General features: G+C 57.6%; 1 protein-coding gene across 5 annotated transcripts; it reads right to left on the bottom strand.

The window, feature by feature from the left end:
* Window positions 1-279: 279 nt before the first annotated feature.
* DHX30 (DExH-box helicase 30) lies at window positions 280-26612 on the bottom strand. Of its 5 annotated transcripts, XM_037130426.2 has the most exons (22): window positions 26423-26612; window positions 24493-24587; window positions 22580-22634; window positions 18100-18195; window positions 11159-11289; window positions 10432-10542; window positions 7597-7889; window positions 7102-7222; window positions 6369-6518; window positions 4543-4695; window positions 3416-4252; window positions 3102-3177; window positions 2918-3022; window positions 2527-2702; window positions 2072-2278; window positions 1896-1977; window positions 1632-1825; window positions 1368-1527; window positions 1124-1281; window positions 927-1030; window positions 709-848; window positions 280-605 (listed from the first exon to the last, which is right to left on the bottom strand). In XM_037130426.2, the coding sequence occupies exons 3-22, from the start codon at window positions 22605-22607 to the stop codon at window positions 352-354; spliced, it is 3576 nt and encodes a 1191-aa protein (XP_036986321.1). In that variant the 5' UTR covers window positions 22608-22634; window positions 24493-24587; window positions 26423-26612; the 3' UTR covers window positions 280-351. The 5 variants fall into 5 exon arrangements, with proteins under 5 accessions (XP_036986321.1, XP_053525136.1, XP_036986322.1 ...); XM_053669161.1 differs by lacking the exon at window positions 18100-18195; XM_037130427.2 differs by lacking the exon at window positions 26423-26612 and having other exon boundaries at window positions 24493-24610.
* Window positions 26613-27563: the final 951 nt, after the last annotated feature.

The following is a 27563-nucleotide window of genomic DNA, read 5'->3' as shown; positions in this document are numbered from 1 at the left end:
TGGCAGCCAGACCAGACCACAGCCCCAGGACGATGCTGCTCAACACTTGAGTCCCGATCTGCAAGGACAGTGACCACTGTGACAGTCTACCTCTAGGAACAGCCGTGACAGACTCAGCTGGCCCAAGAGTGCAAGCTGGTTGACAGCACTCACGGATGGTTAAGTTCTTGAGGGAGTGGGTTCCCACCCACTTCCTCCAAAGACCTTGGGCCACAGCCTATGCCCCACCGTCGAGGGTGCTGAGGCCCCGAGAGAGGAGCCCCCAGCGGAGAGCAATGCTCACAAGGGATAAATAGAACTTTATTTTAAATAAACATTTGCACTCTGTACACAGCCCGGCGGTGGCAGGGCTCAGTCGTCAGCGGACTTGCGCACATCGAAGCTGCCACAGGGCCCACGCAGCAGCTCTGCCAGCAAGGCCAGCAGCTGCCCGTGCTCCTGCTGCACCTCGAGGGGCAGGGCGGCCAGCTCGCTGCGCAGGCTCCGCTCCACCATGCGGCCCAGGGCCCGGCGTAGCTCCCTCAGCAGCCGCACGGTGCGGGAGTCACCCTCCAACCTCAACAGGTCACTGTCACTCAGTGAGATGGTGGCCCGGCGCCCATCGTCTGGGGGGAAGGAAAGGGTGGTAGCCCAGGTGAGGCCAGGCCCTGGAGGACAAGCCAGCCTGCATGGGGCAGTGAGCAGGGGCGGAGGTCTGCGGGTACCCACCACGGATGTGGACGTCCCCGTCAGTCAGGAGCAGCACAGCTAGTGGGTGCACCTGGGAGGAGTCCCGGACGAAGACGCTGCCGTTGGATTTGACAGCCATGAAATATGTCAGCCATCGACTCCGTAGCCTTGTGGCCTCCCTGGGAAATAAAGGGCTGGGTGAAGCTACCCTTTTGGGCCCATCCTAGCTGCCCTGCCCAGCCTTGCCTGTCTCCCACCTGTTAATGGTCGATTTGTGCAGCAAGATGTTGCCTGATTTGGTCCTGTATGTGACACTGTTGGGCTTGAACTTGCCCTGCCGGGTCACCTTGCCCTGCCTCACCTGGAGAGATGATGGGAAAGAAGGCAGAGCTAAGCAAGGAGCCAGGGATGGGGAAGGGGGCTGGGCCCGGTCAGTCCCTCCCTGAGGCAGCACCTGGATGAGGTTGGGATAGAGACCCGCCATCAGCACGCCCTTCACCAGCTCCTCCTCCTCGCTGTACTCGTTGCACTGGGCCGAGGCCAGCGTGCAGTCCGAGGGCTTCCCCACCAGGAAGGCCTCGTAGATGTTCTCGGAGAACTGCTTGATGAGTCCTGGGGAGGCAGATTTGGGGGCCCCTGAAGCCCAGTGCAGGGGAGAGGGGTGAGGGGCTGGAGACCCAGCAGGGGGCCCCTCTCACCGTGGATGAAGCGCAGGCTGGGTGCGTAGAGCAGGTTCTCCTCCAGGTAGTTCTCCCGGGAGCTGCGGTCCTGCCAGCGCAGTACCTCCTCCCAGCCGGCCACAGCCCGCACGAAGGCCAGGTGGTCGCTGCCGCTGTCCTGGCTCAAGAGTGCCTTCACCTGGGAGGGGAGGGGCATCACGGGGAGAGGCTACAAGGGGCCACCTCGGGACAGGAGGTGGTGAAGGGCTGCGAGGGGGGGCCGGGGGGCGGGATGGGTCTGACCTTGTCCACCTCCGCTCGGTTCTGCAGGCTGCTGCTGAAGGGGTCCCGGGTGAGGCAGGAAACGACCACCAGCAGCGGGTGCAGGCAGCGGAAGATGGCAGCCAGCACTATGGCCTTGGCCAGCCGGGGGTCGGTGGAGATGTGGGCCAGGCGCTGTCCCAGAGTGGTCAGGTACTCCCGCTGGTCCAGCACCCCTGCAACAGCCCAGCTGTCAGGCCCACCCTGCCGGCCCCTCTGCGGCCCAGCCCGGACCCGCCCACTCACCGATCTCCTGGAGCAAGATCACGGCCTCATCCACCGCCTTGATGTTGGGGCTGTCCACCGCCTTGGAAAGGAACTCCACAGCCTGCAGTGAGGACGCAGCAGAGCCCCCGCCCTGTGAGCCTGTGTCCCACCCGCCGTCCCCGAGGCCAGCCCCCCCATGCCGCACCCTGGTGTACCGTCTTCTCAGGCATGTGGATCTTGGCCTGCAGCACCAGGTTCTCAAGGGGCGTGCGCAGGATCTCCGGCACCTGAAAGGGGACCATTTTCTCCAGGCGGCTCCTCGGGAACAGGTGGTAGGCAAAGCCCGACTGGCAGCGGCCTGCCCGGCCCCGGCGCTGGATCACATTGGCTCGTGACACCCACACGGTCTCCAGGCAGGACACCTGGGGAGGGGGCAGGCGAGCGGTGACTGGGGTGCCACAGGCCTTCCTCAGTGCTCCCCCGTGCCTGGCCGCCCCCCTCACCTAACCCCCAACAGCTCCCTCGCCCCAACAGGCACACGGCACCCGGAGCGCAGCCTTCTCCAGACACGCATGGCAGGCGTGACCCTGGGGCTGACCCTGACCGGGGCCAGGGCGGCCCAGAACCTGGAGCTGCTCGCTGGGGGCTGGTGGGCCGGGGGTGGGGCCACCTTGGTCTTCAGGTCATAGCGCTCCTCCTTGTGCAGCCCGCTGTCCACCACGTGCACAATGTCGTTGATGGTGATGGAGGTCTCGGCGATGTTGGTGGCCAGGACCACCTTGCGCACCCCGACTGGCGGCTGCTGGAATATGGCCTTCTGGTCCATCATGGGGATGTTGGAGTGCACTGGGGGGCAGCAAGCACGCACCAGTTACGGGCAGGGACTTCCGCCCGGCTTGTGACAGCGAGGCCCGGGTCGGCGTGCCCAGGAAAGGCAGCAGAGCCGTCAAGGACTGCGGTCTGGTCAGAAGCCCCGGCCCCGCGAGTCCCAGTTGGGTCACTCCCCCGGACAGAGGGCGAGGGGCAGCTGGGGGCCGTGAAGGCCAGCACAGGGATCTCACCTGGCAGGATGAGGTACTTGCTCTCGTGCATGCCCAGGGCCTCCTGCAGGCGCTGCTGCACCCCTTTGATCTCCTGCCAGCCAGGCAGGAAGCAGAGGATCCCACCTGGAAAGGAACCTGCAGGCGTGAGTGGTGGCTCCCAGCACGCAGGGTCAGGGTGGGCACGGGCAGGGGCGGCACCCACCTGGCTCCCCACGAGCATCAATGTGCAGAACCAGATCGGTCACAAGGTCCAAATCCAGTGCGCATTCGTCCTCGGACTGGGGTGGGGAAAGAGAGGCCACAGTCACAGCCCCGGGGCGAGGGACTCAGTGAGGCCGAGGCACCTGACACGTCACCTTCAACCCTCACCACACCCTAGCACCGAGGCCCCATCATTCTGTTTCTATGGAGAAAATCAAGGCTCGGAACAGGTCACTCACCACAGGCCACCAGGCCCCAGGGACAGAGAGGAAAGGCCGAGAGCCCTGGGTGGACCAAAGTGGACACGCCCCTCACCTCATGGTGCCGGTGCCGGTGTGGGTACTGGTGCTTGCCCAGCTTGGCCAGGATGTCCTCCAGGTAGTGCTCCTTGACAGGGTACATAAAGCCAGGCACCTTGATGACAGGGCAGCCGCCGAAGTAGCGGGAGAAGCGCTCGTTGTCACCTGTGGCGCTCATGAGCACCAGCCGCAGGGCTGGGTTGAGCCGCTGCAGGCCCTTGAGCAGAATCAGCAGGAAGTCCGTGTTCACGTCCCGCTCGTGCACCTCGTCCACGATCACGTGGCTCACCCCCTCCAGGCTGGGGTTGCTCTGCAGCTTCCGCAGCAGGATGCCCACCGTGCAGAAGAGCAGGGCCCCGCCTCGGGCTGGGGGCTTGCTTTCCAGCCGCACCTGGAAGCCCACGTTGCGGCGCAGGGTGGGGCCCAGTTCGTGGCTGACCCGCTGTGCCACAGACACGGCCGAGATGCGGCGTGGTTGGGTGATGATCACGTTGCAGCGGGCGCCGCGCCCCTCAGTCACGTAGCGCTCCAGCAGCAGCTGGGGGATGCGCGTGGTCTTCCCACAGCCCGTGTCCCCAGAGACAACCACCACCGGGTGCTGCTCAATGGCACTGAGGATGGTGTCCCGATGCGGGTCCACGGGGAGCTGGGGGGCTTCCTGCCAGATGGGCCCTCGCCGCCGCCACAGCTCCAGCAGACTCTGGCTCAGGCGCACCTCCTCTGCTTCCGACAGGGGTGTGTAGGGCTTGCCCGTGATAGGGTCACTCAGGGGCCCAGAGTCCTTCCCCAAGGGCAAGATGTCATCACTCTGCAGCCGGAGCTCTGGGGAGATCCATGAATTGTCCACCGGGTACTGGGGGACAGGGGAGGCAAGCAACGTGGTCAAAGAAAAATACCTTCTTCCTCACTTGCACCCAGTCCCTCTCCACGTGATTCACGGGTCACACACTGTGGCCCAGATGACTTCAGTCCATGACAGCCCTGGGGACGCTCACAGGCAAGGCTGGGTTGCTGGGGGGAAAGGTGCTCCCAGGCCCCAATCCCAGTCTGGAAGTGGGGCGTGACCACTGCCTGTTGCAGGTGGAAGCATACAGTCTGGAGTGGGCAGGTGGATGGAGATGGGGACGAGAGGGGCTCTCTTACGTGGTTCAGGAAGGTCTCTATCTTGCGGAGGATGGGCTCAGGCACCTGGATGGTACATGGCCGGCGCTGGGTCTCACCCAGCTCACGCAAGGAGGCCAGGTTGTACATGGCATGGGTGAGTGGCTCGTTGTTCCTGTCCACCAGGCCCAAGCTCTAAAGAGGGGACATGTGAGGTTCAGTCTAGGTCCCCGCCTGCCTGGAACCCGCCCAGGCAGGCTCAGGAGCTCCAGAGAGAAGTTGCGCAGAGCAACCCCTTTCTGGCTGAGGTGCTGCAGGAGGAGGGGGAAGTCAGGAAACCGGAAAATGTAAATTGCCCCCCCCCAAAAGAGTAGTTAAAATTCAAGAAAAGCAAGACCTGAATGGTCTGAGCAGGATGGCCTCCTACCTGCCCAGGGAGGGGTCCTACTGAGAAATGCCTCCCTGTGCAGCTGGAGCACCCCCCACACAGCCCGATCTCACCTCCATGGGTCCCGGCACGGATCTGAGGGTGGATGGGCCCCTAACGCATCTCAGGGGTGCTCTCTGCCTTTGCTCCCTCACCAAAGCCCAGCACACCTGCTGTCTGCCTGACACCTGTTCAGGGAACCCCGTCCCCCAAGGTACATCGAACTTCTATTCACATGGATAAAACAAGCCACCGGAAGGGAAATGTGTCCTAATTCCCCACATGCCCCAAGCCACCCAACCAGAGAGGGGACGTGGCATTCCCACACCTTGGGCAAGTGTATCAACCAGTCAATTCTCCCTACAGTTTTGTCCCCACCACCTGTAATGTCTGCATTCTGCTCTCCCTCCAAAGCCCAGATCAAACAGTGCCTCCTCCAAGAAGCTCAGCCCCTCAGGACCTAACCCTTCCCCTGGCTGCCTGGCAGAACTCAAGGCACCCAGTCCTCAGGACCCTGGGAAAAGCCAACACGGCCTTCGGTGCAGGAGGCTGCCACCCCCCATCCCCCACCCCACGGGACTGCAGTCGACCTGAGGTCCCTCTGCTGTCTGCACACAGCTGCCACCTGGAAGCTGCTCCTTCCCGACACAGGACCCCACCAGCTGGGAGGCTTCTGCTCCCAGGGCTGTGCTTGTCAGGCTACAAGCCTTCCTCGGAGTTCTCTCAGTGAGCCCTGGCCCTGCTGCAGGTAACACGTCCACCCCCTCCTCTGGCGCCACTTCCCATCCCCATCCCCTTCCTATTCACCAAGCTCTCGTTACCTCTCACCACTGGCTGTATCTAAATTGGTTCTCAGAGCCAAACATGCACCAAAGGCGTTCCCAACCAGTCAGAGTGAAGCGGGGCCTCCTTCCTGTCTTGTCCTGCAGTTAACCCTCTGCTGACGTGGGTTCAAATCACTAACGTCTAGGCAGTCACAACACCAACCCTGCTGCTGGCGCAGCCGCTGACCTCAAAGCCCCTTCAAGGGACCGCCAGCAGAGGCCACGCTGCCCCCACCTTAACGCCAACTGCTTCTTCCTTCTTCACCCCAGACTAATGTTGTCTTGTTCATTTTGGTCACAAGGCTCAGGCACTCACCACGGACTCCATTTCTCCAGCTTCACGCTGCCCAGAATGAGGGTGCATCTCTCACCCCTCCGTGTGGGCTCTGGCCAACAGTGGCCAACAGACTGAGCTGACAGAGCCCTTCTGGAGGGACTGTGGCGAGTCCTGCAAAGCAGTGCCACACAGCCTGACGAGACTGTGACACCCTGGACCTGAGCATCCAGGCCAATAGACCTGGTATGGCGGGTTTCACTTCCTGGGAAAGTGAGCCAGTTTGCCAAGGGTCATAGGAAGCTACATCTCCCGTTCACACCAGGGCCCTCCCTGGACTCACCTTCAGCTTCTTGCAGGCCAAGGCTGCTGCCTTATTCTCAGCCTCTGCTTTGCGGCGCCCTTTGGCAACAAAGGTCATTGGACAGGGCCAGAGCAGGGTGAGGGTGGACAGCTTGGTCTTGGTGCCCACGGTGTGGAACTGCATGAGGTTCTACAGGGAAGGCGGGCAGGCGGTTACAGAGAGGCAGAGAGGACAAATATCTGGCACTCCCACAGAGCAGAACCGTCACCACGGAAACCCCCCAGCTCGGCTCCGGGAGAGGCGCCACTGTGCGGCTGGAGGGAGCCCCCTCAGGCCCTGCTCCCAAGCCCCGACTTCCCAGCTGAGGGCGCATCTGGGCCTCGCCACTCTCTGCCCTCTCGGCACCTTCAAGGCACACAGGCGTGTGGCAGCCAGGGGCTGGGGCTGTCGTGTGTGCATGCCACCAGCTCGTCCTGGGGGGCAGAAAGGCCTGGAGACCAGCCCTGCCTGACCACAGCCCCTCGCCGGCAGCAGAGAACGGGCTCACACCTCGGCAAGACAGCTGTCCTCCGGCCCTGCCCGCCACGCGTGCACAGGTAGGGGCCTCCCGGCTCCACAGCCCCCAGGGGAGCCCCAACCTGAGCTCCTGAGTTGTGTCCCCACTGCTCCACCCTCCCACACACCTCTGGTTCCCCCGCTGCCCGGTCTGGGGAAGACCGGACGCAGCCCAGCCAGCTCCCCACCCACGCACTCCTTGGGAGGCCCCGCTCACCTTCGCTGTGGAGGACGAGGTTGCTATCTGAATCACCTTGGCCAGAAGGTTCTTGGGAAGTGGAAACTGGGTCAGAGCTCTGACAGCACTGTCATCATCTGTCATTTCAAGGGAACCCCCCCTGGGAGGACCAAAAGTGTAGGTGAAAAAGCTTTCTCTCTCCCCCGAGGCCAATTCCCCTCGGGCTCTGTGGGCGCTGGGCGGTCGCAGCAGGCAGCCAGAAGGCATGACAAGATGGCAGGCGGGGGTCTCTGCTGCCCTGTGACCCTCTCGAGCTCCCAGCATGGCTGACCCTCCCTCCCCCACCCCCCACTGGAGAGCAGGGGCAGGCAGAGCAGCTGCTGGGCCGCTGGGGGACCCAGGGCGGGCGCACTGGATGGAAGGGCTGTCCTGACGGCGTGCTGGCACACGAGGCGGGGCCCTCCCTTCCCAAAGGGGGCTCCCAGGGAACACCCCCCACGGCCACGTCATGGTTCAGGCCGCCTCCCGCTGTACCTGAGGGGCGTGTGGGAATCCTGCTGGGTCATGGACAGGAAGTCAGTAACATCGATGGTCCCTTCTTCTAGCTCTTCCTCCTCCTCATCTTCTTCCTCTCGGCCCAAGGAGCGGGACAGGCCCCCAGGTGCCCCTGGCCGGATGCCCTCAGGATTCAGCTGCCGCCAGGAAGTGGGTGGCATGGTGGGCTCCGGGCGCCACCAGCTATCAGCCGGAGAGCCAAAGCGGTCGGCTAGCACTCGGTACTTGGCTGCGTCAAACAGCTCGTTCCGGGGACCCAGCAGACCCCAGCCCTGGGAGGACAGGGGCATCGTAAGGGTCCACACACCCTCACACCTCAGCCTGGAACCTGCCCAGTTACTTCCGAAGTCCCCCATGTAGGGGCCACCTGCCTACCCGCCTCGGCCCCTCGTCCAGAGCTGGCCCAGAGAGAACAGTAAAATGTCCATCTTTGACAGATGAAAAGTTCAAGGGAGATTCTTATACTTACTGGACAAAAGGCAACAGACAGAAAATCCCCAAACCCCACAGAGCAACAGACACATTCGCCAAGTGACCTAAGGAGCCGCAGGGACGGTGGCGATCCGGACTCCGACAGCCCACACCGTGGAGCAGACCCCCCCACGGGGACCCTGTGCTCCGAGGGAGGACGCAGTGGACGCTCCCCACGGCGATGAGGAGCATGAGGTGTACCAGCTTCATAGAACAGGATCAAAACCGGGGCAAAGGGATGGAGGTTCCTGCCTCAGGAAAAATAAAGAACCCTCTACTGGAAACATGTTCTAGAAAGAACCCGCAACATTTTTAAAGCCATTTATACCAAAGTGTCATTTAAACCCTATCGGCATTATCGTTTCCTAGAGAGACTACCAGAGAGTGCGCCTGCTGAGCCCCTGGCACGTACGAAGCGACGTGCTGAACGCCCTGAGCTTCGGGAGGACAGGTGACATCTGGTCCCCATGCCCGGAAAGCTCGGAATCTACGCAGCAAAACAGAAATGCAGGTGGCCAGATCTAGGGAGCTAAAACGTAAGGGAGAAGCCAGAACAAGGAGCAGAGCACGCACAGAGCACAGGTTCGGGAAACTCACGTTGGGAGCGGTAACGACAACATGGCCACATGGACATGCCGAGTGGGTTTCTGACACCGCATGACGGGGGCAGCGGCCCTGCACCCTCTGCAGAACGGCTTCTCCCCCACCTGACTCATGACAAGCTGGAGTGACCACACCCTTCCTTCCTTCATAAAACCCTCAGGTTTCTGAAGCCCCCGACCGGCCTGCACCGCAGGGCTGTGTCTGGAGGGCCCCGCTCCTCCCCCGGTCCCGGGCAGACCTCCTCCGCCACAGGACGAGCGCTCCAGAGCTCGGGGGTGAGGTGCGCCCTTCCTCCCATGCCTGGCGTGAGCACAATGCTCATAAACACATCTAGTTTGTGGGTGCGGCAGGGGGAGCTGGAGAACTGCGGGCAGATATTCGGGGAAAAAAGCGCTGTGACCCAACGACGAAAAATCCAAGTAACCCAAACAGGCAAAGGACTTGACTTTTCTCCAAAGAAGATCAACGAGGGACCGCCAAGCACATGAAAAGACGCTCAACATCAGCCGTCACTGGGGAAACGCAAACCAGACCTTCACTGAGACATCACCTGGCACCCACTGGGGTGGCTGCTGTCACAGCGAAACAGGTTTTGGGGAGGGTGTGCGGAAGTCGGAGCTGTGCACGTTGCTGTGATACTGTAAAATGTTGCGGCCACTGTGAACGGTGGGGCGGGTTCTCAAAAAGTTAAGGGACCGAACCACCACAGGATCCAGCAGCTGCACTTGTCAGAATTAAATGCAGGGTCTCAGAGACGTGTGCACACCGTGCTCACAGCACCGCTACTCACAGCAGCCGAAGGGGGGAAGCAACCTCAGTGTCCACTGACGGCTGCATGGACGGACACACAAGGTGAGGTCCACCCACAGTGGACCACCCAGCCTCCTGAAGAAGGGACAGCTGCCATGCACCCTGCAGACGTCCTGCCAAATGAAATGGGCCAGCAGCAGAAAGACGAACACTGTGTGACCCCACTTAAATGAGTTGCTCAGAGCAGTCAGATTCCCAGAGACAGGAAGTAGAATGCTGGCTGCCAGGGGCTGCAGCAGGGGCGGGCGGGGGAGGGTTGCTGTGTAACGGGCGCAGAGTTTCAGTTTTGTGGAGAGAAAAAAGTCCTGGAGATCGGGAGTAGCACCGTGCGAGTGTGCTCAACGTCACTGCCCTGCACCCTCTCAGAGGGCTGTGATGGTGAAGTTAAAGGCTGGGTGTTTTACCACAACTAAACACACAAAGGAAAAAAGGCTGCCAGCACAGGCAGGGAACAGAGAAATGGCTTAGGGGCAAGGTGACCATGACCTGCAGCTCCCAGGCTGGGTTTAAAGCGCCTTCAAACACCCAGAAAGGGAAGAATTCTTTTCTAAGCTCAATGGCGGTGACAGCAACCCACAGCCAGCCCGAGAAGTGAGAGAAGCAACCACCATGCTTGTGCTGTAAGCAAGAGAGGACCGCCTGGCTGCACGGAAAACCCACGTGGAACAGCGGGGAAGGAAAACGGAAACCGAAGTGGAAGCGTAGCCAGGGCTCTGGACACGGGGACTGGTTTCCATACAGGGGCTCCTCTCGGCAGTTCCTGAAGCCACAGGCAGGCTAACCAGCAGGAAAGGAACCACAAGGCGGGAAGGGCTCAGGACAGCTGAGTGGTGGAGCACCCCGTCAACCCTTCCCTGAGCGACCGTCAGAGCGAGGGGCTAGAGGTTTCTCAGGAAGAAGTCTGCTTGGCTTTCGCCCAGGAAGGGTCACCTTGAACAGCTGGCAGGCCGCGGCTGCAGCCTGCCGCTCGGCGTCGATCTTCTTGCTGCCATAGCCTTCTACCTCCACACTCTTGGGCCACTTTATGTGGAGGGTGACTTTCTAGGGAAGAGAAGAAAGGATCACGACCCGTGCCTCTCTACACAGCAAAGTCGCCTGAATGGCAGGGAGAATCAAGAGGACAGCTGTGGCCTCCTGGCAGCAAAGCTGAGCGCAGGACAGAGCCCGCCCATCATTAACGCCACGGATGGCTCTCACTATCCCATCCTCAGGCCCTTTGTCCCACCTCGAGTTGTTTTGCTTCTTCAAAGTGCCATGTTCTAGCGAGAGGGCACGGTGGGACCCATCTTTAACATTAAAAATCTTCGTTCAGAATAGTTTGCCCGCATGCTTCCATAGGTCCCAGGGCCTACGAGACTCCAGAAGCAGGATTCCATCATCAACCTTAGCCCACCGAGGTCCAGGTGAGTCGGCAGAGGACCAAACCAGGCACCAGAGCAGAGGCCTGTGCTACACGTGAGTGTGCCTCGCCTCACCTCCCCTGTGCTCCTGTTCCTAATCCAGGTGCCTCCTCAGACCTAGCTTTGCTCTGAAAGTGTCTGCTCTGACAGTTTTCACTAAGAAATGGCCTCTCTGACAAAGAAATCTCAGGGAGAAACGGGCAACCAGCCTCCGTCCTGAGAGTCAGACCAACACTCCCCCAGCTCCGGCAAGTTACCTTTTTCTTCGGTCCATTCGTGTGCACGTACACCAGCTTGTCTTTTGCATGTGAGATGCCAAGGGCTCTTCCAATCACACTGTTGAGAAGGTTTTTGGGCTGTGGGAATTCTTTTAATAGGTCCCTAGAAGCTAAGAAAATAAGAACAAAAGTATTACGGCTGTTCTTTTTCTTTTTACAAAAACCTCCATGGCGTGTGTATCAGGGCAACCCTGGGCTGGACACCCAGGATGTAGGCTCATGACCCCAACCACCCAGGAGCATCTCAGACAAGGAAAAACGGCTTCAGGGTTTGCAAAGGAAAGGGAGGCGGGGCTAGACCTTGGCCATGTCCCAAAGGAGAAGGGCCAATGACCTACACACCACAGAGGGGAAGCAGCTGGCATCCTCTTGCCACCCAAGCTCCTCATTTAATCCATCAGCTACAGGAGCCTAGATGGCAACAAACCCCTATTCTGATGTCTGGAAGAAGACACGAAACAAAACCACAAAATAAAAATCCACCACGCACACAAAGTGGAGATCAAGACGATGCCAGGCCCTGCCTCTAGTAAAAAGGAGGACTGGCCTTAGCGTCTGAGTCTGAATCCTGGGCCCGAGCTCTCCTGTACCCCAGTGCCCTGCAGAAGGCCTGCCTAGGGCCAGATTACGTGTAGGGATGCTGAGCAGACACCTCTGGGGTGGACACAAAGGCATGAGCTATCCCTTCCCCGCATTCCCTGCTGGACAGGGCTCAGCCAAACCACAAAGGAAGCTGCTGGAAGTGGCTTAAAGTGGAAGAGCTCCAAAGTGAGAGCAGCCCACCCAGAAACTCATGGTCAGAGGCTGGCAGCAGAAACAGAAAGCTGTTTTGCTCTCTGCCCACAGTCTCTGGCGTTATACCGAACTTTAAACCAGCTCCAAAAAAGAGTACGCACACACGGCTGCACCTGCATGAATCGATCATAAGTCACCTGGGGAGATTTTCACAACATGGGACAGATGCCCTGATCCCAGCAGGGCACCTGAGAATGGTAGCGATCTGGGGGACAGCCCTGTCCTTTGCAAAAGCTCCTCCAGGAGTACTGATGCAACCCCACTGCCTGGGTTAAGACAGCTTCCTTAGGGCAGCCTCCTGTGTCACCTGGCCAAGAGGGAGGATTCAGTCAGGTCTGGCTCCCTCTAAACCATAACTTGTAAGCAACCAAGAGTCAAACAGTGAAGAAACCACTATCTAAATAGACTGAAAAAGCTTTGATCCCACAGAGAGACCGACCATCAAGGGGCCCCTAGACACAGAGACCCACACATAATGTGCACCGTTGGCCCTCCCGGCTATACGTGGCAGGCAGAGGCCAGCTGTCTCTATCCATCCTTGACCCACAGCAGTGCTCTCACCAGTTCTGCTCCCTGCACTTCCCAGGAGGCACCAGCGCTGGGCTCCATTAGAGCAATCGTCCTGTCTCTGTTTGGAATCCTGAATTTGCAGGTGTATTTCGGGCTCTTTTCCACACCTATAGGATGCGCTTACCCCTGATGCTCTAAGTCTAACCCTTGACCACCCATCCCTGGACGTTTACCTGTGTTCTCCCACTCCCTCGAGGTCCCGCACCTCTCACCTGTTCTCGCCAGGTGCAGGCGCTGCGGTCCCACAACCTCTGCGCTCAGGGGTCCATTTGGGTCTATACCACGCTGAGCTTTGCAACAGCAGGCTGCGGCCCGCCAGCGGATGGCGGTCTCGGCCGCTACCGGAGAAGGGGCCCAACCTGCCAGCCCCGACCCCTACCCGCGCCCCTAGCTCTGCCTTCCCCAGGAGTCAAGGGCGTCGCGGCCCGGCCGCCCTCGCCACTGCCCTCACCGTTCACCATGCTTCCGTCGCCTTCCCCGGGCCCGCAGGTGGCCACCCCGGCCTCGGCGGCCTCCTTGGATGGCCGGTCGGGCTGGGCGTAGCCTGAGGAGAAGCCGCGCGAGCGTCGCTGTCGCCCGATGGCACGGGGAACCGGCGGCCGCAGACTCGGGGAGACGCCGGCGGCCAGCGCCATGAACCTCCTGGCGGCCGCCATCGCGCTCCCGCCGGCCCCCGCGGGCCCCGGGCGGGCTTGGAACAGTGGGGCGGGAGCGGCAGCCCGCGCGCCCCCTGCCGGCCGGGCTGACCCGGGGCGGAGCCGAGCCCGCCCCCAGCTCTGGGCCTGGCTCCCGCCTCTCCCAGCCCGGGGCCTCCCGCTCCCCGGCTCCGGTATAGCCGTGGCCCGCGGGCTCGGACCCTGCCGAAATCACTCCCACAGACTCGTCATCGAATCTGCGGCTGGAAGAGGGAATGAGATTTTCTGGGAAACAGTGCAGGCCTCAGCTCAACATTCCCCGGAGGAAAAGAAACCTCTCCCCAGCCAGAATCGCTCAACTGGGGCACGCATCTCACAGAATGGCTTACAAAGTAAACTTGGGGAGAGCCCTGAGCCGGGACGGGGAAGACCTCTTGGGCATCAGCAGACCACACCTGTTCCCCAGGGCTGGAGTCAGAGGTGAAAAATACCCCGCTCCGGCACTGTGCCCAAAACCGAGTTGGTCCAGCCAGAGTCTGAAGCTGCCCTCCCTCGTTTGTTTGAAAGCCAGATGGGATCCTGTTTCCAAGCTACTACACCTGGGTTCTGGCCAGGCTCATGCCTCTCCTGCCGGTTCCGGTGCTGAGCAGGGACCATGACAGCAAGGGGCCCTCGGTCTTGGAAAGTCTTAGACAGAGATTGGCAGTACAGTTGGGGGCAAGCTGGCAGGGAGGGTTTTGTTTGTTTGTTTTAAATTCTGGATCTCACACTGGTGATCCCTGGAGAGTTCATTAAAACCTTGCGAGGAACCACCCCCAGTGTCTTATTCATTAGGTCTGGAATAGGGCCTGAAAACCTACATTTTTAACAAGTTCCCAACACAGAGCTGCTGGCCCAGGGCAGGAACATGGGATCTGAGTGCTAATACTTGGCCTCAGTGCCAACTCGACCACTAGCCAGCTGTGAACCTTGGGCAATGTCATCAGTTGGGAACATCAGGACAGACATGCTCTGCTCACATGGCAGGGCTGCGGTTAGTACAAACTGAGTGTGTCTGGAAGGCAGCTTTGCAGAGTGCTCTGTCAGAGAAGACCCTGCCCTCTGTGGTCCAAGATAAACGGGGACGGGTCCCTTAGAGCCAGACCCAGGGCAGGATGGGGCAAGTTCAACTCCAGCTCCTCCACTCCCCCCTCAGTGGGATTTTAGAAGAGGAGCAAGAGGAAAGGGCCTTGGCAGCGATTGTCTGACCTCACGAGGGGACACCTCGTCCGTATCAAGCCCCCTACCCCGATCATCCGCATTGTGAGGGCAAGACCCTTGGAGCACAACATGATTCTCCAATGGCTTTGAATTTGGTCAAGCGGCATTTTCATTTGCCAAAAGCTGAGACACCCACCCAGCTTCAGTGGTAAGGGTCACTAGCAGCCCAGATCCCCTTGAAAGAATCCAGCTTACCAAGTCTGCTTGTGGCAGCAGGGGCTGAAGGCAAACTTTGAAAACTGTGGAGCCTGAAAGCTGAAGGAGACAACAGCCTGGACAGAAGCACCCGCCTGGAGAGCGGGCCCGGGCCTGCCCGGCTCCGGGAAGCCCCTCATGCAGCACTTTGCTCGGACAGCCACCTGGCAGCTGCGGCAGAAATGCCGTGGCTGCACAGATCTGCTTCCGAGGGGCCAAAGGGGAGGGACTGGCCACGGGTTGTTAATTGTTCAAGCTGGGTAACAGGCACGTGGGGTTCATTACACTGTTTCCTCGGTTTCAGAAAACATTTCAAACGGATGTTTGAAATTTTATTTTTTAAAGAAAGCATCAACCAAGTAGTTGGTTCTCAGGGAGCTCCCTGTTCCCTTTGCCTGTTTCACTTGCTTCACCGGGGCTCCAACTGGTGTCGCCTTCAGCGAAGACTTCACCTCTACAAACTTCACTGCCTCTCATAAGAAGACGGCAGCTCTCAGATCGGCTCTTGGAAGCCTTCCGGTTCTGTGATCTTCTCCCCCCTGGTCTAGAGCAGGGCTTCCTGACTACAGCCTGCGGACCAAATCCACCCACTGCCTGTGTTTATAAACGAAGTTTTATTGGAGTGCAGCAGTGTACATTTCCTTATGTATTATCCGTTCCCAGGGTCATGCTATAATGGCAGAGGTAAGCAGCTGCAAGAGAAACCGCATGGCTTGCAAAGCCTAGAACATTTACTCTCTGACCCTTACGGGAAGGTTGCTGACTCCTGCTTTGGGACTTTAAAGAAAGGGAGGATCTAGCATGTCCCCCTCCTCCCTTCCACCAGCATTAAGTCTCTCCTGCACACTCTGCTCCCTGGGGAGTGGGCACCAGCACCTCTGCCTGTGGGAAAGAAGGGAAGTTCTGAAAAAAGAAAGGGCTGCTGGCTCGGAGATCTTTCCACTCACTTCTAGATCAAGCGAATCATCTGGTACTGAATGCGCCAGCAGCATGGAAGTAAGGTGTACAGGTTCTGCTGAATACACAGGAGAAGGAGGGTGTTCTAGGACCCTGAACTCCGGGGGGCCCAGGGAAAAACAGGAGGAAGCCCAAATCAGGCCAGACTTTGAGCAGACCAGTGCACTTCTGGAGGGGACGTGAGAGGGACCATTGACACCTGAAGAAACCAGGGGTCTTGGCCAATGTCCACCACCTGACGCAGCCAGAGTTAGCTGTTTTATGGACAGTCGAACTGGAATGACAAGGTTCACATGGCGGGCCACAGGAAAGGTAAGGGGCGCTACAGGGCCGGGTGGCCACCCTGACCACCCTACCCATCCTCATGGCTGCGCGGTCACAGACGTGAGGCACCAGGTCCCTGGAGGGAAACCACCACACCAAGAGGAGGGGACACAGCTGTATGAGAGCGCACAGGAAAGCCCAGTCGTGTGACCCCCCCCCCCATCCTTCCAGGAGCATCAGCTGCTGTCTAGTGCTCTGCATCTCAGGTCCGGGGGGGTGGGGAACACTCCCGGGGAGGCTTAGAGGAACGTTTTTGAGTTTATTCACCCTTTGCTTTGGAAAGAAGCCATGGCTGGAGGTTCACGGTAGATTCGGGGGTAAACTGGGAAAGATGGTGGCGGTGTTTCCAGTTCCGGACCTGACTCTGATGGGCACTGGGACCTATTCGAGGGGCCATGGCTTCCTGAGCACTGCTCTCCTGGTTGAACCAGAGAGACTGTGTCTGCCATATGCTTCCTTCTTCAGGGAAAGGCATCAGCAAAGCCTCCAGGGGATCAGAACACATGGCAGAAAGGTACCACGGTCACCTGTGCACTAAGGAGCTTGCTGCTTCTGGGCCTGACTCAGGAGAAAGACAGAGGCAGGGAAGGCAGAGATGCCCACACCCACGATGCCTTCTGGAGGCGTGGCTGTGAGGAGACAGTCGGGCTGGGGGGGGTCTATGCTCCCTGGGGAGACAGAGTGGGGACTGCCGGGCGGCCCCACGGGGAGCAGCTGCCCCTCCCCAGGGCAGCGACCTTCCCCCCTGCTGCGCACAAGGAGGCACAGCCTACCCATGCGGCCTGGCTGGTCCCCGCTGGCCGGCTTTAAGCTTAGCCAAAGCATGTCTGACGCTCTCAGAGCCACTCACCTGCCATGTTGGAAATGTTAACGTTCAGCCTTTTGGAGTTACAGGGCATTTTAAGAAAGAAAAAAAAAAGGGCAATCAACTCTTGTTTTGGCAACAGTAGGGGGTGGCATTTCTTCACTACCTAAGTCAAAGGGTGAGAGGGGCCGGAAGTCCTTATTTCTCTCCTGCGGCCTCCTGCGGTGGCCAGGGTCCCAGCAGCAGGGCAGTGTGCCCGCAAATGGCTCAGGGACAGGGCGCCGTGCAGCTGCCGGACCCCAGGTGCTCCGTGTTCCCCGCACCTTTCCTGAGCTCTTGACCTTCAAAGCACTTTACAGACAGAGCCTGAAGGGGACATGCTGTGTCCACGAGGCAAAGACTCCGAGACCTGAAACGGAGTTCTTCCACTGGGCAGCTGGGGAGGGGTGCGAACAGGCGCCGATGGGGCAGAGAAGGGTAGCTGTCGGGACAAGAAAGAGGCCACTGGGGCACTGGTCTTAGCAGACCCGGAAAGAGCCAAGGCCGAAGCGAGGAAGGAGACGCTCACGGGCAGAGGTGCTTCCCTGGTCCTACTGCTAGGCCTGTCTCTGGGTATCACTGGCACCTAAGGTAAGCTGTCACCTGTCTGGGGACTTTGGACGTTCTCCCCATTCAAACGGTGACCCTACCTTGCCAAACGAACTGAGAGGCAGATTTTCAGGTCAGTAAAGTGCTTTGAGGGGCTGGGGAAATGCTTGGCCGGGTGGCCCCAAGGCCTCCAAGGTGGAGAACACTGGGCCAGCTCAGGGTTCTCTGGTCGGGCCCTGCTGGGAGTGCCCAGCACTCTCTGAGCTGCCTGAGCCAGGGACTGCATAGAGGATCCAGCCCCTGGATTCTCCACATCGGTGCTCAACATCCAGACTGAGCCTAAGCCTCATTCTGGCCACACACAGAGGCCCAATGAGACCGCAGAGTCCAGGGGTGTCCAGCCCGGGGCCCACGGGCCACATGGTGCCCAGGACAGCTATGAATAAGGCCCAACACAAAATCGTAAATTTACTTAAAACCTTTTTTTTTTGCTCATCAGTTTTCGTTAGTGTTTGTGTATTTAACGTGTGGCCCTAGCAACTCTTCTTCTTCCAGTGCTACCCAGAGACGCCAAAAGGTTGGACACCCCTGGAAGCCACGTGGCCAAGGATGATGAAACAGCCCAAACCTTTCCAGGTGACCTCACCCCGAGGACACCAACCGCTCTGCTGACCCCACTCCCCCGCACTCACTTTCCAGAGGCTCGTGGCCCTGGTGCCCAGGCCCCCCTGCTGCCCACCTCCCCACAGACCCCAACGGAGCTGGTGCCAGAGGCGAGGCTCCTCCCTTACCTCGAGAGATGGTCCCTCCGGGGGCGGGGTTGACGCACATGGGTGGGAGGCGGGGCGGGGGGAGTTTGCACTGACGCTGCCTGTGCTGGGCCCGGTCTGGGGAAAGAGAGAGGGCGTCAGGGTGGCGGGTCCAACCCCTCAGCCACAGGCCCTTGGACGGACTCGCCCCGGAGGACCTGGGAGGGGCCCCAGGCACCGGGGTTGCCAGGTGGTGTCTCAGTCCGGGTTCTGAGACAGTGTCACCAATGCCACCGCCGAAAGAAGGCAACTGTCTGTTGCAGATGTGGCATGTGATAGCCTTGTAGAGATCCCTCCTTGGCTCTGAAAAAGCCCTCGAGCTCTCCCTGGTCCCTCACCAGCTTCCACGAGTTTAATGCCCATCCCGTGTACTTCTCTCCAGTCTGGAGTTGTGAGGATGATGCGGGACGACAGCTGGAAACCAGGAAGCCACGGTGCCAGGTAAATCCTCGGTGCTCCCACTTGCTGTCCCCACTGTGGCAGCCACCTCTGAATCTGCCGCGGTTCTCCAGAGAGCCACGTCAGCCACCAGACTGCAAATTCTCTTTCCCTTTAGGAACTGGGCAAGAGAGGCCGACTGACCGCTGGGGCCTCTTGGACAGCGCAGACAGGACCTGCGCGCACCAGCCGCCTCCCTCTTTCTGCAAGCTAACGGTCTGCCAGTCCAATGTCTCCACTCATTTAAAGACTAAACTCTACTTATCAGGAGACCTTTACAGGACATTTTAGGAAGTTCCAAATATTTGGTATAAGTGAACTAAAGTTAAGACCCCCCCATCAAGCCTTCTACAGGCAAGAAGGGCTGGAGACCATTAAAGCCCCCTGAACAGTGAGAACGTCAGATGCGATGGTCAACGGGGAGCGATGCAGGGGCTCTTTGCTCGCTTTGCCTCACGGGCTGTGGTTTCACATGAGGCGGGGGAAGAGCAGGGACACCCCACGGCCCTGGGTAACAGCCTGCTCTGCTGTAGGGGTGCTGTTTCTATAAAGCAAACTGGCTCCTCTCCAGGCGATCCCCTGGGGATACAATCAGCAAAACCTAAAAACCCTTGCTTCGAGGGTAACTTTTCTGAGGCAAGGGTACTGAAAAAGCTGGAGCAGAATTCTCATTTCCAGCAGGAGACGTAAGAGCCCCTTAAGCTCTATCTTTCCAAAATTGAAATGGAGCATCTGTAGAGCATCGAGGTGATAGATACAGGGGTGTTCGCTATACAACTTTCTCAACATTTCAGTGTTTTTGAAATCCTTCATAATAAAACTGGGGGAAGGAGCATGTTCTTGCACTCAGGTCCTCCTCCCCCAGGCTCCCTGCAGGGCCACTCGGTGGGGCGCAGCCCTGCAGGCGCAGAGCCCCGCCTCCACCCACATCGCCCCAGCGGCTGCCAGCCCCGCTCTCCTCAGGGGGCTCTTCGTGCACCGTCACGGCCATGGAGCTGCCGCCTCGGTGGTCCAAGTACCGTCCCAGGCACCAATGACCGTTTTCGTCCTGCTTCGCCATAAAGCTGTGGTCGTGGCACCTCCATTCTACTTCCCCCACAGGCCCTCTTAGGACACCACGAGGTGTGACTGCAGAAAACACACAGCATCACAGCGGAATGCCTGTCGGGTCTTCCGGAACAAAATGCCCAGGATCCAGGTTTATCTTGGAACTAATCCAGCTCTGCCTGAAGCTAAGGTTGGAAAGGACCGCCGGACCTGACCTCTCCGCGCCTGTCTGAAGCGGGTCCTTACTCACAGCCAGGGACGCTGGATTAAGACAAGAAGAAGAAGGGATGATCTGATGATTAATGATAGTCTCAATGAGCATCTGCAGTAACTGGGGCCACACTGTCCTAATCCCAAAACAATTCCCCTGAACCTTCCTCTGGACCACTGCTGATCCAGTGTTTTCCAGTTTTGTGCCGCCTTTCAAAGACTCACTTGCTCTTTGTGGCCTGATTCTGATGCTGGCAAAGGCAGTAACAGGTCACTTTCCAGGCATATAAGTGTTCAAGTTGGGAGGTGTTGGCAGCTTAGAGAAAATGCATAATAGGAGAGGCAGTGGCCAAAAGGAATTGCTATTGGCCGTCGCCACTGGAACATCAGACAGCACGGCCCACTGCGCCTGCACCAGGAAGCATCTCTGAAACACAGCGGTCTCCACTCCACGGCCCACGTCTCGCAGACACTCAGCCACATGGCACACCGTGTGCCGAGGCCAGGCTGTCGCTCTCCAGCAAAGCGTCGGCTACAGTCCGCACCCAAAATAAACCCAACTGCTCATGCTTATCAAGCACCTGCCAACCCAAGCCCAGGGGCTGGGGACAGACCACAGCCAAGAGCTTCTCCTCCATCATCTCTGATCTTCATTCTGCCTCTGAAGACTGGGGCTGGGAAACAGGATCAGATAAGCTGACCCCTTTCCAGCAGGGAGCAAAGTCGAGCCCCGGCCAGTCTGACCAGGGAGCCCCCAGGCCCACAGTCCTTCTCAAGACTCATGACACTGCAGGGAGCTCACATTCTCATCACGAGGAACAAAGAAACATAGAAACTCCCTAAGAGATAAAGGACAGTCCTATATAACAATGAAAGTGTCACAAACTGGCAAGGTCATGATGCAAACCACAAGTGATATCAGCATTCAGAAGACAAGGGGGGACATTCAGCCTTACAGTCAGGTAACCCCACAAAGATGGCTTTGCCTGAAGCAAAATACTCAAGGCAGGGACTGTTCCAGATTAACGATTCTCCCTGAGACCCCTAAGCGTGAAATGGTCGATGGCAAGCACCCAGCACTCACCTGGAAAGCAAGGCCCCAAACCAGACTGGCCCAAGTCCCAAAGCCGCCTGACTGCTGACGCGGACTGTGAGTGTGCCAGGTGCCAGGCCCTGTTCTCAGCTCTTTACATGTGCCAGCTCATCTGACCCTCAGAACCACCCTGTAACATGGCCTGTGTGCATCTCAAGGCAGTGGAGGCGGAGCAGCGTCGGCACCTGGGTCCGCAGCCTTTGCCCAGCGAGGCTGTGCTCTGCCCGCTACACTGAGTGCTGACGCTGTTACCCTGAGGGACAGCCTCTCAGACACATCGATCCCCCGCCTGGAAGGGAAAATCACAGATGCTATAAAGGACTTTTACCCCAAACTCTCTCGCAGCCGGTACCATCTCCTTTTCATGCCAGAGCTCAGTGACCAGGGAAAAAAAGGACCATGACTTTGCTGGGCCTCCGTCTCTACAAGATCAGCGCCCCTAAGTCTGAGCCACTCCCATCAAAGGGAACCTGTTTCTCTCTGACTTTAATGATGTGGACAACAAAGCCCACTGATTAGCAGGTAAACTAGGCAATTAAGTTGTACTCAATTTTCAGCTCAAAGTGTGCTGTCCACACTAATCTCAAGTTCAGTGCTTCCTTTCTCAGACAGCTAACCCACAAAACCAAGATGACAGAGGTGAATTTTTTCATGCAATGTGAAAACAGATGGAATGGCTTGAAGACAGACAAGGAGGCAGGAAGAGGCTGCTGCGGATGCTGGTACGTCCGGACCTCCTGGCCCGGTTCAGTGGCTACGCAGGGCACTCCTTGGCCAGGGTTTCCCAGGCCTCGAGGGACATAACTTGGAGAGGAGACACAACTGCACGGATCTCTTCTGAATACAGTTAGTCAGCAGGTCTCTCACGGTTCTCATTTATTTGTAAAATATGCTCAGACAGGAGCCGCACAGACAGCTTCAATATAGGCAACGGGCCTTTACTCTTTGTTCCCTTAAAGGAGAAAAGTCTTGTGACTGCCTAAGACAGTCAAAGCCCTGGGGGACCTGGCCCTAGCAGTCCTCGCCAACTACACGGTTTCCTGTAAGCAGCTCTTGCAGACCACCTGTAGGCCCGCCGCGGCCCAGCGCTGCCGTTGCTGACACAACCCTCTCATCCCATCTGCTGGTGGGCGCCGGCTGCAAGACTTGCCACAGCTCCTATGACCAGTAATAGAACAGTGACTCAATCCGCTGCCACCAGCATTTACTGAGGCCTGCCTACCACGCGCAACGCACTGTGCCAGGGACTGTGGATGATAAAACACGCACAACAGGCCCTGATGGCAGGGAGCTTCCAACCCAGGGGTGCGATACTTACTTTGGACTAGACTAAGCCCAAGAAAGCACAGGTATAGTGCTGACCAAAGTCTGAGAGAAGAGAGAGACTGCATTTGTTTGGCAGAATCGAGAGACGTGCATGGAGGAGATGGTATGAAATACAGGCCTGGGGAGACTGGTAGGGTTTCGACACGCAGTGACTACGTGGAAGAGGGTGTTCCGGAGGGAGAGGTGGCGGATGCCTGCCAAGGCAAGGGATGGCAGGGGTCATGAGCACCGTGCGGGCGGAGGGCAGTGTCCCAGGGCCGCCCCCCTGGCGAGGGGCTTTCACAGCCTTCACAGCTGCCCGGCCCGGGGAGGAAGGGCAAGAGGGCACAAGCACCATGACGTTCTTACCTTTTCTGAATGAGTCCAGGCTGAACATTTCTGGCCAGGAAGGAAAGCTGGAATCCTAAAAAAGGATGGCCAAGAGGCAGTGGTTAATATCCCTGCTCCGGGAAGCCACGGAGAAGACTTCAGGGACACAGAGCTGTATTGCTTCTTGGCCTTTTGGCTAAGATCAAGTGTAGGAACACAGCGCTGTTCGGAGGATGAGAAAAATGAAGCCCATCACTACAAAGCCCCAACCGCCGCCCCCCACTTAAGGATGGAAGGGTCATGTCCACCAGAGGGTGACTGTGACTAAGTTTCTGGGAGCTGTATTCTTGCCTCTGTCCTAAATGCCCTGAACCCTGCTCAACAGAAGGCAGTGCGTCTCATCGTGAGGCATAGGTTTTCCTCGTCAGAACACTCACAGTTTTCCTGGGACTTCCAGGAGGAAGTGAAATTCTACACCAATCCTTCCTCATCAGGAAATGGGACTGGTGACTACTTTAAGGACAAATTGGTTTACTGGGCTTTCACAAAAATCTAGGAATGGGATGTGACGAACAATATCAAAGAGTTCCTGTGGCTCTGACTGGTGTGGCTCAGTGGATTGAGTGCCAGCCTGCAAACCGAAAGGTTGCTGGTTCAAGTACCAGTCAGGGCACAGCCTGGGTTGTGGGCCAGGTCCCCAGTAGGGGGCACGTGAGGGGCAACTGATCAACATCTCTTGTACTGACGTTTCTCTCCCTCCTTCTCCCTCCCTTCCCCTCTCTAAAAAGAAATAAAATCTTTTTTAAAAAAGAGTAATTGTGTAGTGATTCCAAATAGAAAGCTTTTCATGGAGAAGTCTCTATGAGATGACAAATGATAAGTTAAAAGTTCAGCTGTTGGCAAAACATTTTGTTGCATTTTGCTCATTAGCACACTTAACTGAGGAATCTACCTAGAGAAGAAATAAGTAACACCTCTAGTTTAATAATTTTTTTAAAAAAACACTCAAACTCTGTATCACAGTTGTTTTTAGGAACGCAGTATTCTTGGGTCGGTGCAGCTACACTATGGGGGGCCTCAGCTGAAAAACACCTACACAGCCAGCCCGTCAGCTCGTCAGAATAACGTTGGCCTTCCTAGGAGTCAAACGTGCCTGCCCTCCCCGCTCCTGACTGTTGTTCTCTTTTCTCAAATGATGGGGCCGTGGGGATCGGGGGCTGAGTTGGGGCGGGCTGAGTTGGGGCGAACCTCCTCTCCCCCAGAGATGCTGGAAATTTCAGCCAATAGGATAGGGTAGCCCAGAGAGAAAACTTCAATACAGTATCAACAATGATTCCATTTTCTTTAGGAAATTACATTCCACAGATTCCTTCCATCCACCATAAAAGAGGAAATAAGTGTAATTCGAGATTCTAATTTTAAAGAAAACCTGGGTGCTATAACATCTAAAACAGCTATGTGATTATTTAAGAAACAATACTTTCTTGCTAAGAAATTTAACTTGCTGGTAAATAGACTCTTGGTGTTGCTTTTTAAAAGCCCCGATCCTTTCCGTGCCAACCCTAACTCAGAGGTGAGGCTACCTTTTCCTGTACCGGTCTAAAAAAAACACAGCATGACATTCACGACAGGATCTTTTAGAGACATTTTACAGAGCTCTGGAACACTGGATGGGGATCGAAAAGACAGCTGCCGTCCTTGTTGGAAAACTTTATGGCTCAGAGTTGCTCTTAAATTACTGGCATAAGCAAAATAATATTATGTGGAGTTTTCCTGCATAACGAACCACTACTTAACTCAGGCAGTCACTATGGGCTCCACAATGACTAATTAAAAATGATCCCCTCTTTTCCAAGATGGTCACAAAGAAATGTCACACATGCCTTCTGCTTTACAGTGCGGCTGAGCGTGAGATCCAGCGCTGCTTTGTGTGCGTGGCTACAGCAACTCACCTTACAAGAGCAGAGGAAGTCTCAGACTTGGTAGGCTTTTGAACTGGAGCTGAATTCTCTCCTTGCTACTCCTCATCACGAGGCTGGGCCTCCTCCTGGGAAGTACAATGCTGGGTCACTAAAGAGATGGCCCCCTTGGGGAAAGAAAGTTGCTCCAGATCATTGACATTCATTTACTAACTCTGACAAGGACAAGTTTTGTTAGTGGTATGAAAACACACATAGTGGACCCACTGGCCTCACTTCAGGACCTGCTGTGACCTACTTTAGACCCATCAAACTGTGAGCTGCCCTGCGTCAACACCTGTAAGATACCAAGGAAGAGATCGCATGGTTGAGGGGCTTGGAGTTCTGAAAGCATTTGCTCCAAGCCCAGAGTGCAACTTGATGCAATTTTGAGTTCTGCCCCCATCATGACTAAGATTCGCTTACCTAAGGCAGGTAAAGCAGCTCTTCCAGTTTGGGAAAATACCAACTAGATGTGGAAACACCATTTTCACAGTTTACAAAGGAATTCTATAGACGTTAATCTCACTCATCTATGCAACTATCCGGTGAGGCAGGAATTCTTTCCCAGAGGTTACACAACTTGCCCAAGATCCCACAGCTGCCTCAGGGCAGAATGTAAATCTGCAGGTGAGGGACTGAGTTCCAAAGCTCTCGGGCTTACCTCACACTTCTCTAATTCCCACCCCCATCGTGCTGTTGCCTAGATGTCCCAGGGGGCAGTCACTGAAATAACAAAATTGATGGTAACGTCTTCAAAAGTTGAAAGGGGCGAGAAGTCTCCAACTGACAAACTTTGGACCACAGCTACATAAGTTAAAACACATGGAGAGTAAATATCTCCTGGCGGTAAAGGGATACCAGGCATGGATCGAAAACAATGCAGCAAAGAATGTATTTGCTGCAGCTTAAACACCTACAAAAATAAAGAGCACTATTCTAAAAACTATGTCAAGAAGAGTCCTTTCTCTTGAAAACTCCAAGCTGTAAGTGTAAATTATAAGATGTGGTCAACACCCACAATGACAGTGGCATAGTGGGATTGCTGCCTTCCAAGAAACTGCAAAGGAAACCATAGCGCGATGTCTCATTTCACTCTGGCCAGTAAGTTGCAACCAAAACCGGTTGAGAGTCTGCAAGTGGCCATCTGCGGTCCACCTGCTACAGTGTATGGCAAGCCCCTGCAGACTGGGGGTGCAAAGTGGGACAACCTCTGCCTTGCAAAGTCACAATTAAGGTGATGAATGCTGTTACAAGAGGACTAGCTAGACAGCTTGCTGACGCCATGCTCCTGGCTTGGGGGTTCTGAGGACCCCTGGTACTCCAGTTCACTGCAAACAAAGAAACCAACATGCATGAGGTCTTCCCCTGCGAAATGGGACAAGGCACCACGAGCAAACAAAGAACACCTCACCCCTTGGCCTCCCCCAGTGACAAGGTCGGTGCAAAAGGGGGCAAACCAGGGGGGGCCAATTGCACCAGTCCTCCCTTTGGACGAACGGTCCAGGCCGCACGGGGGGCAGACAAAGGTCCCAGAGCACTCCAGTAGCTTTCTCCAGGCCCTGCCTCGGAAAACGGAGCATCCCCAGAGGCGGAGGCGTCGTTGCGCCAATGAAGCGGCCTCTCCTACGGCCCCCGCGGAGCCCCTGGCTACCAAGCCAGCCCCAGCGGACTTGTCTGGCCCCCGCCCCCGCCCCGGCTCCATGGCAACGGCAGGCCGAGGCCTGGCTGCCCACGGCTCGGCCCGGCCGGCTTCCCGGGCAGGCCTAGGATGCCCGGCCTGCTCCTCGGGCCCGCCCGCTTCTCCGCCCCACTCTCCACCAAGCCAGCGGTCGGACTCGGACCCCTCCTCGCGCCGATCACCCCCAGCCGCGGCAAAGTCCTCCAGGGGGCACGAAAGGGGAGAATAAAAAGCCCAATTCACCTGTTGTTACAGATGTGAAACAAGCCTCGATGCACCGCGCATGAGCCGCGGCCCCCCCAACCACGGCCGAACTACAACTCCCACCAGCAGTGGCGCGGAAATTTCCGGGTCCTTGGATGGAAGTCCCGCCTGCCGCCTCAGCTCTCTCCGCTCCTCGCCTCTGACCCCGCCTCCCGCGCTAGACCCTGGGTCTCAGCGGATCTCGAGCGGGTACCTTCTGGGGCTCACAGTGGTCGCCTGAAGCTCACGCAGGAGAGAGGCCACCCCGCGGCGGTACCCCGTGCCGGGCCCAATGGGGAACGGCCGGGCGGGCGCAGGCGGGACTTCCGGCAGAGTTGCGAAGGAGTGGGCGCGCGGGGGGCTGTGGGGTCTCGGGGGCTGCACTGGGCCGCGCCTCTCGCAGCGCCGCAGCGTCCAGCAGAGTGAGAATGGGCGGAGGCTTTGGCCCCGCGCCGCGGCTTGCGCGTGAGGAACAGGACAGCTTAGAGCGGAGCCAGGAACGAAATCCAATTCGGGCTCCGGGTTTCCATCCGCCTTCCCCTCCACAGCTCGTGGGCACGCCTCTTTGCTCCATATCCCCTCCGATCTTCCGTTTCATTAGGGAGGTGAGAACTGCCTCACGAGATTGTTAGGAGGATGAAAGCAACGGGATGGCGCGTCGTAAATGGATAGCACTAGGGAAAGGACTAGGTGGCACTTGCTGGTCGCGGGGAGACCGCGGGTCAGAGTGCTGTTGGGCGGGCCCGGAGGTCCCGCCTCCGGTCCGGTTGCCTTAAGTGAGAAAGGGCAGGGTCCCAGCTGTGAGCTGCAGTCCTTTAGACGAGGCTGCAGTGTTAGTACAGTGGAATCCAGCTTCCAGGGCGAGAAGTCAGTATGGGTAGATCTGGAGCTGCGTCAGGAAAGACCTAGAATGTGCTTTTAAGATACAGTCGTTCAGGATATAGGAAGAATCAGTGCCATATCCCGTCATTTTTGTCCGAAGAAATTCAACAAGTATTTATTATTTTCTTTGTACTTGTACTGAAGGGTGGGGGAAGTGGGCGTGGGACGTCAATCAATCATTCAAATCATTCCCCACTTTGAGCAAGGCGGGGGGGCTGTGGTGTGGGGGGTGGGGAGATCCCTGCACAGGCACTGGAGG

Source organism: Artibeus jamaicensis, unplaced genomic scaffold (assembly GCF_021234435.1).
Source record: "Artibeus jamaicensis isolate MK-2021 breed Jamaican fruit bat unplaced genomic scaffold, CSHL_Jam_final contig_519, whole genome shotgun sequence".
NCBI lineage: Eukaryota > Metazoa > Chordata > Mammalia > Chiroptera > Phyllostomidae > Artibeus > Artibeus jamaicensis.
Note: the sequence above shows the minus strand (reverse complement) of the source record. Positions and strands in the feature narration are given on the sequence as shown.